General features: G+C 25.3%; 1 protein-coding gene across 1 annotated transcript in view; it reads left to right on the forward strand.

The window, feature by feature from the left end:
• The window catches only part of LOC122269256 (tyrosine phosphatase IA-2), a 336473-nt gene extending 327228 nt beyond the window's left edge, over nt 1-9245 (forward strand). The window contains exon 22 of the mRNA XM_071188254.1: nt 9188-9245. Coding sequence (XP_071044355.1) covers nt 9188-9245 — 58 coding nt within the window. The remainder of the gene's footprint in view (nt 1-9187) is intronic.
• The last annotated feature ends 5966 nt before the right edge of the window (nt 9246-15211 follow it).

Genomic DNA, 15211 nt, shown 5'->3' on the forward strand with positions numbered 1-15211 from the left:
ATTTCAGTCTTCCCCCATATTTATGAAGGTAAAAATTTGGTTTTAATAAGTGAAAAAAAAATATTTAATTTTTTTATTACAGTAAAAATCATATAAATCAGCCTTCTTCCCCTAAAGGTTGAAATATTATTGATCATGCTTTGCATATATATTAAATCAAGCTCAAAGTTAGCTTTTTTTTAAAAATATTTTTCTATTACAAAGTTTTCCTTCAAATTTTTAATATAAAAAAGGAAAAGAGTTATCGATTGCTGATCTATCCCTATCTGAGTTTACAAAGAATTCAAATGCATATTTTTTACCCTATTTTTATACCTAATTAAATAGTTTATTATAACAAAACAAAAGCTAAATTTCTGTAAAAATGCTTTTATAACTTAATAATAGTTGTTTAACAAATAATTATAGCGAACAATGCAATAGATAATTGTTAAATTTTCATTGAAAACCAAGGAGTAAACAAATGTAATCTCATTAAAACATTTGAAAACCTTCGCTTTATATTATGTATCTGGAATATTTAAGACAAAACATAATTAATCAATCACTTAATTTTATTTTCCATTATAAATATTAAAAAAAATATCCAATTGCTAGCTCCAAATTTATTTATATTTAAATTTTTTACACACCCACCCTTAAAAAAATTTCACTGCTAAAACAAAAATCACAAAAAGAAAATTTTATTTAAAATTTCTATTCAAAGGTCAGATTTGATATCATTTTTCACACACGACTGTACTGTTATTCGTTAAATTAAAAATAAATACGAATTATTTAACCTTTAAATATGATACACATCTATTCATTTATTATTAAATGAGTTTTTTGAGTTATATTGGCAAGAATGTGGATGTCGAACGTACTAAACCAAGAGAATAGTTGTTATAAATATAGAAACACGATATTAGAATGTATTATTTTTCATTTAAAATTTCTGTACAAAGCTTGGGTTTGTTATCAGTATTCGCTCTCTAATATATTATTTTTCACATTTTGAGTGATAAATTATAAGTTGACCTTTAAAATTATGTATTTTTTATCCGTATATTCTTAATAGAGTTGATGTTAAACATTCTCAAGCCTATCCCTTCATTTGACAGCATATTTCATTTTTTGTTTTCGCATGTAAACAACAAAATATCTTTCTTAATATAGATTTATAGTTATTAAATTTTTACAATATAATACTCTTGAAAAAAAAAAGAATATGATAATTGCTAAGGAATAAGCTACCTTCTCTGCAGGCTTATCTGCTTCCTATCATCTATAGTTTTCTTCATTCTCATCTACCCTTATTATTTTGATATGTCTGCAACTTTTTATTAATAATTGCATAGTCATCTTGCTGATCTTTTTGTTCGAAATTTCTGTACAAACCTTAGATTTATTGTCAGTATTTGCTCTTGAATATATTATTTTTTACATTTTGAATAACAAATTATAAGTTGACAAACGAAATTATGTATTTTTATACGTATATTCTTAACAGAGTTAATGTTAAATATCTTCACGCCTGTCCCTTCTTTCGACCTCCTATTTTAGTTTCTTAGTTTTTTTTTCACATGTAAACAACAAAATGTTGGTTTTGAATATAGATTTATAGTTATTACATTTGTATAATATTATACTTTAGAAAAAAAGACTTTGATAATTGCTAAAGAATAAGCTACCTTCTCTGCATGCTTATCTGCTTATCATCCATAGTTTTCTTCATTCCCCTTTACCCTTAGCATTTTGATCCCTGTGCAATTTTATTTACTAATAATTGCATAGTCATCTTGATGCAAAGGGTTTTGGGAGCACTCTTCTCACCTTTGCTACATGATGTAAGCGACGTAATATCAAGAAGTTATCAAGTCTTTTTAAGAATATGTGCTTTCATGCATTTATTTCAAATGCAATAATGCGGCATAGAATTAATACCAGAATTTCATGGTTGTTTTCAACCTTTCTATCTGCTTCTATACTGTTTTCTTTTCCCGTTTACCTTTAGCATTTTGACATCCATGCAATTTTATTTGCAATTAATTGCATAGTAGTCTTGATGCAAAAGGTTTTGGGAGCACTCTTCTCAACTTAGCTTCTGCATTATTCTGTTTTCTAGAAGTGATGCTTGTCATTCTTATTCCTCTTGACGGATGGTCACCGTGACTGAGAAATTCAATTTCTAATATGCTTCTACTTAGCGTCATTTCATTGACTTTATAACTAAACTAATAATTGTTTTCTACTATAGTCACTCAGCAATATCTCTCAAATCTTAAAGGAAGTTCCCTAACCTATTTCTTGGCTTGCATTTAATGCCCTAGTAATGTTTAATGCTCTGGTTGAAATTCAATGCATCATAAGCTCACAAACGGATATTAAATAACAAAATTGAGATTCTAAAAACGAAAATAATGAATTAATGAGCTGAAGTTAAAGTTGCATTTTAAATTGGTGATGAAATTTTAATTTACGAGTAAGAATTATAATTTGACAATTCTTAATTATCAAAGTTAGTCACACAAATTTTATTATTCGACCAAACAAACTTTTTTCGAATCATTTTAATTCCGCCTGTGATTATTGCGGTAGTGAAAGTTTGGGTTTTTCTTTTTTTAAATATTGATTTTTGACCTCAAATGTGTAGATCGAATGAATTGATTTTAACAAGAATTTTAAAACACATGTTAAGGAATTTAATAACATATCACTATATGAAATATAACGTATTATTTAAATCAAATATTATTTTAGAAATTTTTAAAAGTTACGTAAAAAAAAACTTTTTTTGAGATTTGATAAATATTGAATATTTCTTTTAATTTCTGAAAAATGCCTTTAAATTAATTAAATTGAGCAACTAAAACTTTTGAGAAAAATTCTTATTAAAAAGAGTTTTAAGCAATCAAAAATTCGTTTTTTTCTTTTTTTAAAAAATTAAAAACTTTTTGTTTAAAATGACCCACAAACAAATGTGCTAAACAACATCAATTAATAAATCAAAAGTTTCTGGATAAAAAATTCTTACCATAGAAAATTTTTGATAAAGAATTTCAAGAAACTCAAAAACAGCGTAGGCTATTTATTTTATTAGTATAGTAAAGAGATAATCAAAATAAATTGACTTTATCTCAAAACCTATTGTACTCTATAGTTGAAATATTAAAACCAAAAGAGCATGAAGACTAATAGTAAAAACTAATACAAAGATGCCGGATGAATGCTCTTACTGTCATTATAAATATTCAGAGGTTGTTACAACAATCGAAATTTGAAACCACTTGATTTACAACAGTTAACATAATATAATGGAGAAAAAAGGAAAAAAACTTTGCTTAACATATATAAATTGTAACTAAACAATTAGTTTCATACTTGCAATTGATTTTATTATCTGACTAGTTTCAACAACTTTTTTTTAAATATTCATATAAAATTTTAAATAAACTAGTTTATTTGTTTTATTATATTGTAAAAACTTATAAAACTGGCAGAAAAAATTATTATTTTTATTTTTAAAGGCCATTTTTAAGTAAAAATAAGGCTATTTTTTTTTTTTTGCATATCCGCTAAACACTGCAAAAAAAAATTTTTCTCCTAAAGAAAAAAATCCTTTTGGGATTTTATTTAGAAAGCTACCAACTATGTTCTGAACTTTTACCTTAAAAGCAAGTGCATATACTACTGAGCTAGGTATCAATGTAATTATAAAAGCAAACTTTTAGAAATTTCATCACTCATTTTTACGAGAAAACTTACATAAAAAATTTAATTCCACTTTTTTCTCGTATTCTGTAGTTCAACAACAAGTGTGCTATAACCATAAATGCTCGGGAAAAATTGTAGACTATTATTTTAAAAAACAAGAGATATCGTGTTTAAGGTGATGTGAAATGTGAAAAGAAAAACTGATTTTTAGATAAACGCATTTAAAGACTTAAAATCATCATTCTATCCACTGTTACCACCTTGCACAAAAACTGCTATAACTTTCTAAACCATTGGAGTATAAATAAAAAGCAAAGTATTTTTAGAAAGCTAAAAGTACAAGAATTCTAAATTTATAATAAATTTTACCCAAAATTATGTTTTTGCACTGGTCAAATGCCTTGATGAGAGATGTTGCTGATGTATGGTATAACATATCTGCAGCTCAATGCAAGAATAACTAATGCCAATTTTTGAGGAACGATTAAGAGAATTCCTGACTCGTAAAACAAAAACAGCTAATTAAAACTTAATAGCGAGTAAAACTAAAATCTAACTTTACATACATGTAAAAAATACCTTTTAATGCAGATAAAATAACTACAAAAATTACTTATTATATTTTTCTTCTAACTTAAAATCTCTTAGTTCTCAACAACTGACACTAGTTTTTATTGCATTAAGCTACAATTAATGAACTAATTAAAAATAATTTTCTTGACTTTTGCATACAATTGTTTAAACTGATTTGTTTGCCATTGTAAATGAAATAGTAAAAAACCAGTTTTCTGATATTAAAAACGTATTTTGAAATTAATATGTTTTAATTTCATGACATTTCCTCAATTCAAATATCATTATGATGATGAAGTGAAAAAATGACTAAGTAGAATCGAAAGACATAGTTCATTATATTAAACAAATTTGTACAATAAGATCGAACTAATAACAGCTTCTGATGAAAAAAAAATTCAATGTTATAGTTTCCAATTATATTATAAACTTATGGCTATAATAAAGTTGATCGTATAAATCTAAGAGGTGCAAAACATAGCTGAAATTAAAATTACGTAGGTGCAAACAGTTTTGAAAATTTGATAATGTTACAAATAATTTAGTATTTTACTTTATAGTTTCAGTAAATAACACAAATAAATTCTTTAAAAAGGAAGTACTCTTACATAGAGCTTCGAATTTAGAACATTTGTATTAATAAACTCGTATCGTTTTTAATTTTGAAACCTTTTGTTTATTTGAAAATGAATAAAGCGTAAAGTTGTGTAAAATTGTTTATTGAGTTGAAAAAAATAAAAGCTGATCACAGTAGATTTGAAATTTCTTATGACAGATGATATAGTAACAGGATGGGAAAGTAAAAAGAAGAAAAAACTTGATCAATTAAATACTGCCTCTTGAAGTTTTAGTAGTGCATATATGACTATATTCTGCGAACAAATTTTCCCTGTATTTTTCCTTTATTCTTATTTTGTAAAGAAAGTCGTAGGGAGAAAAAATGTCCTAGTGCATAATATCATGCAACAATTTTAATATTTACGACACGTTTGTTTGATTTTCAATTTTTTAATAGCAACTCCAAAATATTCTTATTTAAAATTTATTTTTGCCAATTATTTATTTTAAATATAAAATTGTGCTAACTTTTGAAACCTTTCTCAAACATCAAACAGAAATTAATAACGAACTATCATGTTTTGGGGGAAATTATTCATACTTTGAGAAGTGTTATGAATATTATCACATCCATTAGAAATAAATGAAAAAGAGAAAATGTTGATCAATCTTACGTGATTCAAATCTATTTAAACGGTAAAGAAATTAAAATTAATTAAGCATGTTTTAAATTTTAATTTGTTTCAGCAGAGAGGGCATAAATAAACACCACCGGCTTTATTGCTTTTTTCTCATTGTGAAGTGACAACGGTTTTAATTTTGGAATAAAAACCAATATTCTTGCTTAAAAAAACAAATACCAAGCATACTAATCTTAAATAAATATACAAAAAATTGATGAGTATAAAAAATGCTGAAATTCGTAGTTTCTTTCAACATGAGAAAAAATTTTTTGAATTGGAACGTTTTGTAGAAACGTTTTCGAACTTTATAAATTGTACAAAAAACCACAAAGCATAAAATTAACAGGGTACAAAACATTATGAAGATTAAACATTCATGAAGTACTTCGATACACTCCATACTCATTAATTTACACAAGATGTGAAATTGAAACTATAATGATCAGGAAACTCTATTGAAAAAAAAAGATTAGATTCCTAAAATTTTTTTATTCACCGATGTGAAAGAAAATTTAAAAATAAAGGTTTGCATGTCAAAAACGTTAGATCGAGAATATTTTATGACATATTTTTATTTCTCTAGAAAAAGGAAGTCTCATGAGCAATTTTTTTTTTAACATTTAAACAAATAACCAAAATTTGCAGTTATGAGAAATAAATTTTTTCATCATTTTTACTATTCTGCCTAATAATTATATAATCAAAAACGGAAAGTAGCAGGGGTTTTTTCAGTTACTAAACACTTGCCAAATTTAAACTTATCTAAAAAGTTGCGAACAATACCCAAATTTTTCTATAATCATGAAACAAATATAAAGTTCATAATACGTTGCAAATTAGAACTTATCATAAAGGGCATAAACAATTCACGAATGTTCTAATAATCATACAACGAGAGTAAAAATTAGTGTTTTTCTTTTCAGTAGTTTGTAAATAAGTAGCAAATTTTAATTTATTTCAAAAGGCACAAACAATTCATACATTTTACAATGCAGCCAAAAATAAAAAATAATAATGTTTTTTTTTTCAACCGATGATAAATGGGTAGAAAACTCATCTTAAAGGACGCAAACAATTCACAAATTTTCCAGCATCACTAACTTGAAATTCCTAAACTACACTGATTTTCGAATCCGGGGGAACACTTGTGAATAAATAAGTACTTAATTCCACTAAGTCTATCGCTTGCGGCAATCCATCATTAACAATGCACGACACAGTTTGTGTACAGTACTCTTGCGCATTGATAACATAGAGCTGTCCCGACAAACAACCCTTTCACATCCCCTGATAGAAGGGCGCGATAATTGGAACAATCGAAATTGAAAGAGAATGATTCTGATTGACGAAGTGGATTCATTGAAATCACAGATGTTCAATGTGTAATGCTAAACATAAAAAGAATTAAAATTTTTCTTCCTGCGTGAACAACTAGGATCGAAGTCAGTTTCCCCGTTTTTGAGTATTAAATTTCATAAAGTTTGATGTTTAAACTAATTAAATATCAATTTGCGAACTTATTTATAAAAGTAATATAAGAAATCTATTTATCTTTTTTTTTTATTTGCATATTCAACTCTAGAATAATTAATTTCATGAAAATAGATTTGTTTAAATTTAAATGAAACTACTAATTTGGCAATATAATATTTTAACTCGTTTATATATATTTTTTTTGTTATTGTGTGTATTTTAGAAAATATAGCTTCAATATAAATAACAAAACTATATTCATAGAGCATTGTAGTTTATAATAAATTTTGATATTCTCTTGGGTTACTGTTGTTGTTAAATGCTTGAATTTTTGAAATATTTAAATATAATTATATTATTATAATATTTTTAACAATATGATTATTATGTTATTATAGTTTAAACAATAACAACATTTTATATAATAAAACCTAAATACTTGGCAGTTTTATCTTCTTACGTTAGTTTCTTACGCTAAATTATAAATTTTTTAAATTATTTATATATTGTTATTTTTATTATTATTATTATGTGAAATAAATTTCCTAATTCATTCACATTATATCTGAATCAAATTATATCTGAATCAAATTATATCTTATTTCAAGTAGAAAAGTATAATAACTTCATGAAAATTTAAATATAATGTAATTTTATTAATGTTGTAGGTATGAGAAATCCCTGATAAAATGCTACTGTTTAGCAGCATTTTGTAAAATCTTTTTATTTCTATTTCTTGAAAACAAGAGTTACATCACATTTTATATATGATTTCTTATAGATACGATATATGAAAATATGCGGCTAAGTTCTAAATATATATTCCATAAATGTTTCTATTTTAAAAAGGCCGCTAATTTTTAGTTATTTTAAGTAAAAATGCTTTTATTAGTTTTAATGTCTAAATCAATACCTTACTGAATTCATTCTTGATTATTTTGGATAGTTTGGGAATAATATATCAATTTGTGTTTTAAAATAATTCATTTCTCAGCTGCTTCAAAATAATGTATTCATACTAGTTTTGCTAAGATTCAATGTTTCGAAACAAATGTATCTGGATAATTAAAAAAATAAAATAAACTTATTTTCCGTTTGCTTATTCTATTACTAATATCTATCATTCAATAACAAGTATCAATTATACTATCAAAAATATCTATTATTATATATATTATTACTTTATTTGCTGTAAATATGTACCAATATACAAACATCATAGTATATATAAAAAATACATCTAAAACAAATTATACATTGATTTTTACCATAAAACACTTTATATAATTTTCAATTAAAATTTTTACATCATTTACTTTTTATAGTATTTTTTTAATTTTACTTGGAAATCGTTTTGCATTTAAATTACTTTAACCTTCTATTGAAAACTGGTGAAATTTCAAAATAGTTTGTTTTTAAAACCCACTTTTGAGATCAGAATTAATTGAAGTGACAATAATAAGGAATACAGGGTACCAAAAAAGCGTTTTAGCCGAATAAAATAACAGTTAAAATTTTCAAAAATGTTGCAACAAACGATTTAAACTGTTGTAGAATACTATATAGTTTCAACAAAAGGAATATAGTTGTAACCAAAAAAAGCATCTTATCGCAGTTTATAATGACAATGGTATTTCATTTGTGAACCATTCTAAAAACCATTGCTGTTAAAGTATTATTATCTATATATAATTCATTAAGCAATTATTAGTTAATACTTTTATTTGTCTAACGTACCCGTTAAGAAGGAATCCGCTTACAAATTGAGTCTTAAAAAGCGAATGTATAAGTTTTTATTCCGTTTTTTTTACACTTGTTTTTCTTTTATTTTAAATAATTATAAAAAAATTATAGTTAAATGTCAAAAAAACATATGATAGAGCAGGCATAAACTTTAATACATTATTTAAATGTAAAATTAAATATGCGATCTGCATATCAATTTGCTCATTTATGCGTACATTAATGTATTCAAATTAATTCATTAATCACTATGAATTAATCATTATGAAATATATTCAAATAAATTTGTTTTAAATAATAATTAAGTTTTGTTTTCAATAATAATAACTCAATATAACCCTTAGTTCGGGCTTTCTCCATGCACGCATTTTCCCTTCTTGCACGCTATATACAAAAAATATTCATAATTAAATATAATAAAAAATGCTGGTGTGTAACTATTGTATTTTTTTCCTTAAAAGGAAAGTGAACAAGTCCTACAGAGGAAGATCATGCCCTATTGTGGTTCACTGCAGGTAAGGTAGTTTTCATTTAAATAAAATATTAACAATGCAATTGTTTTTAAATTTAACCTTGACCGTAATTCTTTTTTAATATTAATTTATGAAAACGTGTTTACGTTACATTGTCAAGAAATTGAAAACATAATTCTTATCATATTATAGCTAAAATTAAACTATTGCAAAATTTTAAAGCAGAACTTCAGAAAAAGTTTTATTAAGTTGTTGAATTGTTGCCATGGTAATAGACGATACAAATCTATCTATACAATATAATCAAGTAATATGGAATTAAAGAGAATCGTAATTGACATTTAATGCTGTTAAATAATATCAATCAATGGCGTGAAAAAGTGTAGACTTAGTCTTCTTATCTCTCATCTTTTCTAGAAGAGAAAAGGAAGTATGTTTTTATATATAACTTTCTGGTTTTATTTTTAATGAAATAACAATCCAACTTCATTGTGTGAAATAAATATTAACACTGACACTTTATCTTCTGTTGAATATATTTATATACGTGATTAGAATAGTGCTATCTAAATTTAACTACACCGAACCATGTTTAACTCTAAAAATTATATTTTTCCATATATTATTAGAAGATTATGTTCTGTAATTGTTTTCTGGGTGTTGTTTTGGCATTCTCTCATTAAATAGGTAAATTAAATAAACTAATCAGTAATAGAGAAACATTAGTATAACAGTAATAAAAGTTTTAACAGCATTTATGTACCTGTAAATTATTATTTATACCGCATGTAACGGAATTATGTATTATTATCGTTTATGTATTTACTCAATAACACTTTTAAAATTATTATATTTTTTTTATCATTATTCTTCCTTTAATCTATTATCTTGAAAATAAACTGCTGTACCTTTATCGTAATTGAAATAATCTTTTATAGGCTTATTACAAAACTTTACATTATTACAACTACTAAACTGCAAATAAGTTTAAATTATTTTTCAATAAGTTATATTAATTTTAATCATAAAATGTTTAAATTTCTCCCCAGTCGATAATTAAAATTAAAATAATGATGCAAAGTAACGAATCAAAACTTTAAACAATGTTACGAAACAAATTATTAGCCTGTTTCTTAATAAACTCTTTGTAAAAAACATTTAATGAATTTTATTGTAAATTAAAACAAATAAAAGCTGAAATACAAGATTTGAGTATGAAGTTTCAATTGAAACAGAGAAAAATGATTAGGTTTAAATTTTATCCGACTGAAACAGGGCATGCATTGATAAAATGAAACTAATTATTACTAGCAATCAGTTTATATTTAAGAAACGTAAAGTATCGAACCGAAATCGAGGGTTGGTGACTGACGTGAACAAAGAAAAACCCTCTAATTAATGTTTAAAAATAAATTGTATATTTTCAAAAAAAAATATTCATAAAGACACATAGTCATTTTATTTTTAACTCCAATCTAAAATATCTTGAGACAATAAGTAGCGAATGTTAATGATTTGATTATGAATATACACATCCTTTTTCTTCAATAGTTAAATGAATATTTAAAATAGTAATTTTGTTACTTTTAGTAATTAAAGATAATTTAAATTACAGTTTGTAAGTAACATTTACTTTTACAATTTTCTCTGAATAACAATGTTGTATAGCCTAATTTTATTTCCGTACGATCTTTAATTTCATAAAAATTCTTTCTTTTTTCAGTGACGGAATCGGCCGAACAGGGACTTACTGCCTAATTGATATGGTATTGAATCGGATGTCTAAAGGTAAGTAAATTCCACTCAAGTATTACTATTATTCTCAAGTATTACTATTACTTAAATATTACTATTATTCCACTCAAGTACTACTATTTGATTTAAATTACTACATTTAGTCTTTTGGCAACAAAGTTCCCGTCGTTTTCTTTTAAAAACTTAAGGTTGAACGAGCTGTTGGCATAATAATGTGTTTGGCATAATAATTTAAATGATTCGAAAGGGGATGTTTTGTTCCTCTAAATAAATTATTTTCATTGTTCGAGTAAATTTTTGTTAATTTTCAGATCATTCAAATGGAATGTAAAGTTTTTAAAAAAATTGTGTTTTCAACATAACATTTTGCTATTAATCAAGGTTCTAAGGCGAGAAAAGTTACTCGTGATATTTGTGCTGTGTACGGGAAAAGAGCCATAGCTGAAGGAACCACTCTTGATTTATATTCCAGGCAAAAAAAAAGAGAAATTTGGTTCTTTAATTGCATCTTGTATATGCCGTTCTGTTTAATTGTTAATCGAAGAGTGATTAAACCAACTTTTGCATGAAAATATGTAAGAAAGAACAAGGAAACTAGCAAGAAAAATTGAATGTCCCAAAGTCTTAAACTTTAAAAAAAAAACGATGGGAACTTAATTGCCAACTCAATATTAAAATGATAATTAAATAACTGTTTTTATTTTTTCAATAAGTTTAAACTCTACTTTACTATTAGGAGAAGGAAAAAATAATAATAATTAATAACTTAGAATCTTAGTACATTTTAATGTAAGCTTTCAGTTTTTTTATTTAAATAAAAATATTGAAGAAACATAAATTAAATATTTCATTTCGAAAAGTTGTGAATAGTGCTAATTAAAAAGGCATACTCTATATCCAATTTTAACAAACTATATAAAAAAATAAAAATTTGTAGTAAAAATTGTAAATCGAATTCGCTGTATATATTCAAGGCTCAATAAAAGAATGTTCAATATAATACTTACCATTAAAGCAAAATTTAAATTACATAAATGGTTTACCTTGATTTTTAGTTTTGTGTTTCAAATTTACTTATTTAGCATCTTTTGGCATTCTTTTTATCCTAAAAGATTAAACGCTTTACGTATACTACCAAAAATAATTCAAATAAACATAACGATGTGAAAATATACAGTATTTTATAGTGTTATTGAAAACAATTCAGATAGGAAGTCAATCAACTAATCCCCTCTATTAGAGGTGATAAGAAATAGATTTACATGGCGAAACAATTTATCTTGCATTCATGAATCCTTATTATCTAAAAAAATTTCTGAAAAGACACATGAACTCAGGAGATAAGCAGCTGAACTAGAATCCCTGGGAATTTCTTTCAATAAAACTAATTTAATTTTGCTTTCGAGAAATACCATCCTAATTTACATTTTTTTCAATTTATCCATTTTATACATTGTTTATATTATTACAGACACGAGGTAACACGAGAATAAAACTTTACTAAAACCTTTATTGAAACCTTAACAATTTATAATTGAAACGTATTGGTAGTTAGTTACGTTGTACCTTAAAATAACCATGCATACTTTTTATTGATATTGCAGGCGCGAAGGAAATTGACATAGCAGCTACTTTGGAACATGTCCGAGATCAGCGTTGTGGAATGGTGAAAACAAAAGTAAATTATGCTTTTCTTGCCTTTTTTATGCATTTATTTACTAGGATTGATTTAAAAGCAAACCTGAAACCAATTTATATTTTACCTATCTTTCAATTTTATATTTTTATAAATAGTCATGAAGTTTTCTATTATTTAGGAAGATATAAAATTTATTTAAAATCTTTCTCAAATTAGAAAAAAATTTGAATAATGGGATTTAGGGACTAACTCACTTTTCTAGGTGACTTTAGATTCGAACTCATTTGGATATAGTTATTTTATTATTGAAGTTTAAAAAAATACATAACGTGGTTAGTATGTATAAGTTAATGTTCACTTATGCAACTTTTTAGTTCAGAAGAGAATGCAACTCTTGGATCAAATATTGAAACGGTTTTAATTTCACGAGAATGTGAATGAAACTCGCATTTACAAAATCTAGATTAAAAATTTAAAAAAACGAAACACCATTACCTCAATTTTTACTGTACTCTAATGCATGGGGCGTCAACCATTATAAAATTTTTAATCAAACCATGGAGATAGGTTCAAGCCTGAAACAGTATACGAATAAATCAACTACCAACGAACCAAAATCATTCGTGTAAGAAGCGAAGACACTGTACACTGAACCATCCCTGAAAACAATGAACATTTTACTTCTTTTCATTTTTTTCACCCATCGCAGGACTCGTAGTTAGACAAATTTTCCTGAGTCAAAAGGTTTCGTCCTTATTTATCTTTATATTCTGATATTCTTTTGTTTTTGTCTGTCTACGAAACATGACATTTTCTATGAATACCCATGTAGATTGGATTTTAAGATAATTTGTTTAAATTTTTATCCAACATCTTTTTTATTTTAATTAATGAGGCTATCAAGAATTGCATAATCCAACTGTTCAAACTTAAGAACCATCGATATATATGTAAGGATCAACCGTGTTTAAACCTGAAAAACAAACCATTCTCAACACGTAAAATGTTTTGGAATGGATCAAGCGTGTTTGAACCTGAAAATAAACCATTCTCAACACGTTGTAAAATGTTTAGGAATGGATCAACCGTGTTTGAACCTGAAAAACAAACAATTCTCAACACGTTGTAAAATGTTTAGGAATGGATCAACCGTGTTTGAACCTGAAAAACAAACCAATCTCAACACATTGTAAAATGTTTAGGACACATAATAAAAAAAGGACTTTAATTTTACAACTATATTATACTACCAGTTAATGGTTCAACTTTTGCTTAAACTATCTTTAAAAAATTAATTTACTTTCATATTTTTTAATTTTAAAACGAATTTTGAGTTTCATGATTTTTAATTTTAGGCTCAATTTGAGTTTGTGTTGATGGCCATCGCCGAAGAAGTTCACGCAATCTTAAAAGCTCTATCACAATAGTCGTCACAAGTACTTCAACAACAACAATATATTGATGAATGGCAAAGAAAATCATTTTGATTACACAATATAATAACCTATCAGAGCGTGAACTACAGTAACCATTTGAACTACTTAAAGATAAGTTCTCTTCCTCCCTGCATTCAACTCTCTGCCCCATGTAAATTAAGTTTATTTACTCTGTGATTGTCTATCTATGTTTCTTAATGGAAAAAATTTGGTCAACAAGATATACACTTTGCGAACATTAAACTTTTTATTCAGCGAATATTTCTAGAGCTCTAAATATACCAAACTTGTATATAAAACAACACTATTTAATGTATCAAGCTGTAAATATTATAAATCAGACATATCCTTTTAATAAAAAAAAATATTTTCTGAAAATTATTCTTTTATGAAATAATAAAAGTGGATACACAAAATAAAATTTATAGAATCACTATTTACAATTTAAAAATTATTTTGAAGTATTTCATTTCATTTTATTCATTTTACTAACGATTTATTCATTTAATTAATTTTTTACCAAATTAGTCAAATATCAGTAAGGAAAAAAAGAATATCTGGTTTTTAAATTTTGTTGACCAAATTTTTTTCGTTGAAACTTTATTTCAACTATTTCAAGTAAATCATTCTGTGTTATTTATAATATATATTTAATCCAACCTACTTAGTCATATCTTAGGAAAAAATAGTTTTTGAAACTACAAAATATGACAATTTTTTCCTTTCTAAAAGATACATGCATGTTAACTAAACTATATATTCTGTGTATAAATGTAAATCTGTGTGTTTAAAAAGCTAGTTAATTCGCATAATTACTTTTATTTAAATCATACCACATATCTTATTTGCATAAAACTCAGGCCTCTGATATACCTTTTGGTTTTAAAGAGATATAAAAATATTACTGAAATAATTTTGAATCAAATGGTGGGAAAACTGAAACTGAAATTTAATATATGCATAAAGTGGTTTTTTTTAATTAAAAATCTACATATAGTAATTATTTAAACTAATTGCGATAAACTAATAATAATGATTTTATTGACTGAGATACAAACTTAAATATTTGAAATTTTCTCCTGAAAAATGGTCACATACTATACAATTATGCTACTGCAATTTAATTAGTGTACATTACTGCATTTAATATTTTACGCTCATACACGGAGAAAAAAAATCTGG

This window comes from Parasteatoda tepidariorum, chromosome 2, assembly GCF_043381705.1.
Source record: "Parasteatoda tepidariorum isolate YZ-2023 chromosome 2, CAS_Ptep_4.0, whole genome shotgun sequence".
NCBI lineage: Eukaryota > Metazoa > Arthropoda > Arachnida > Araneae > Theridiidae > Parasteatoda > Parasteatoda tepidariorum.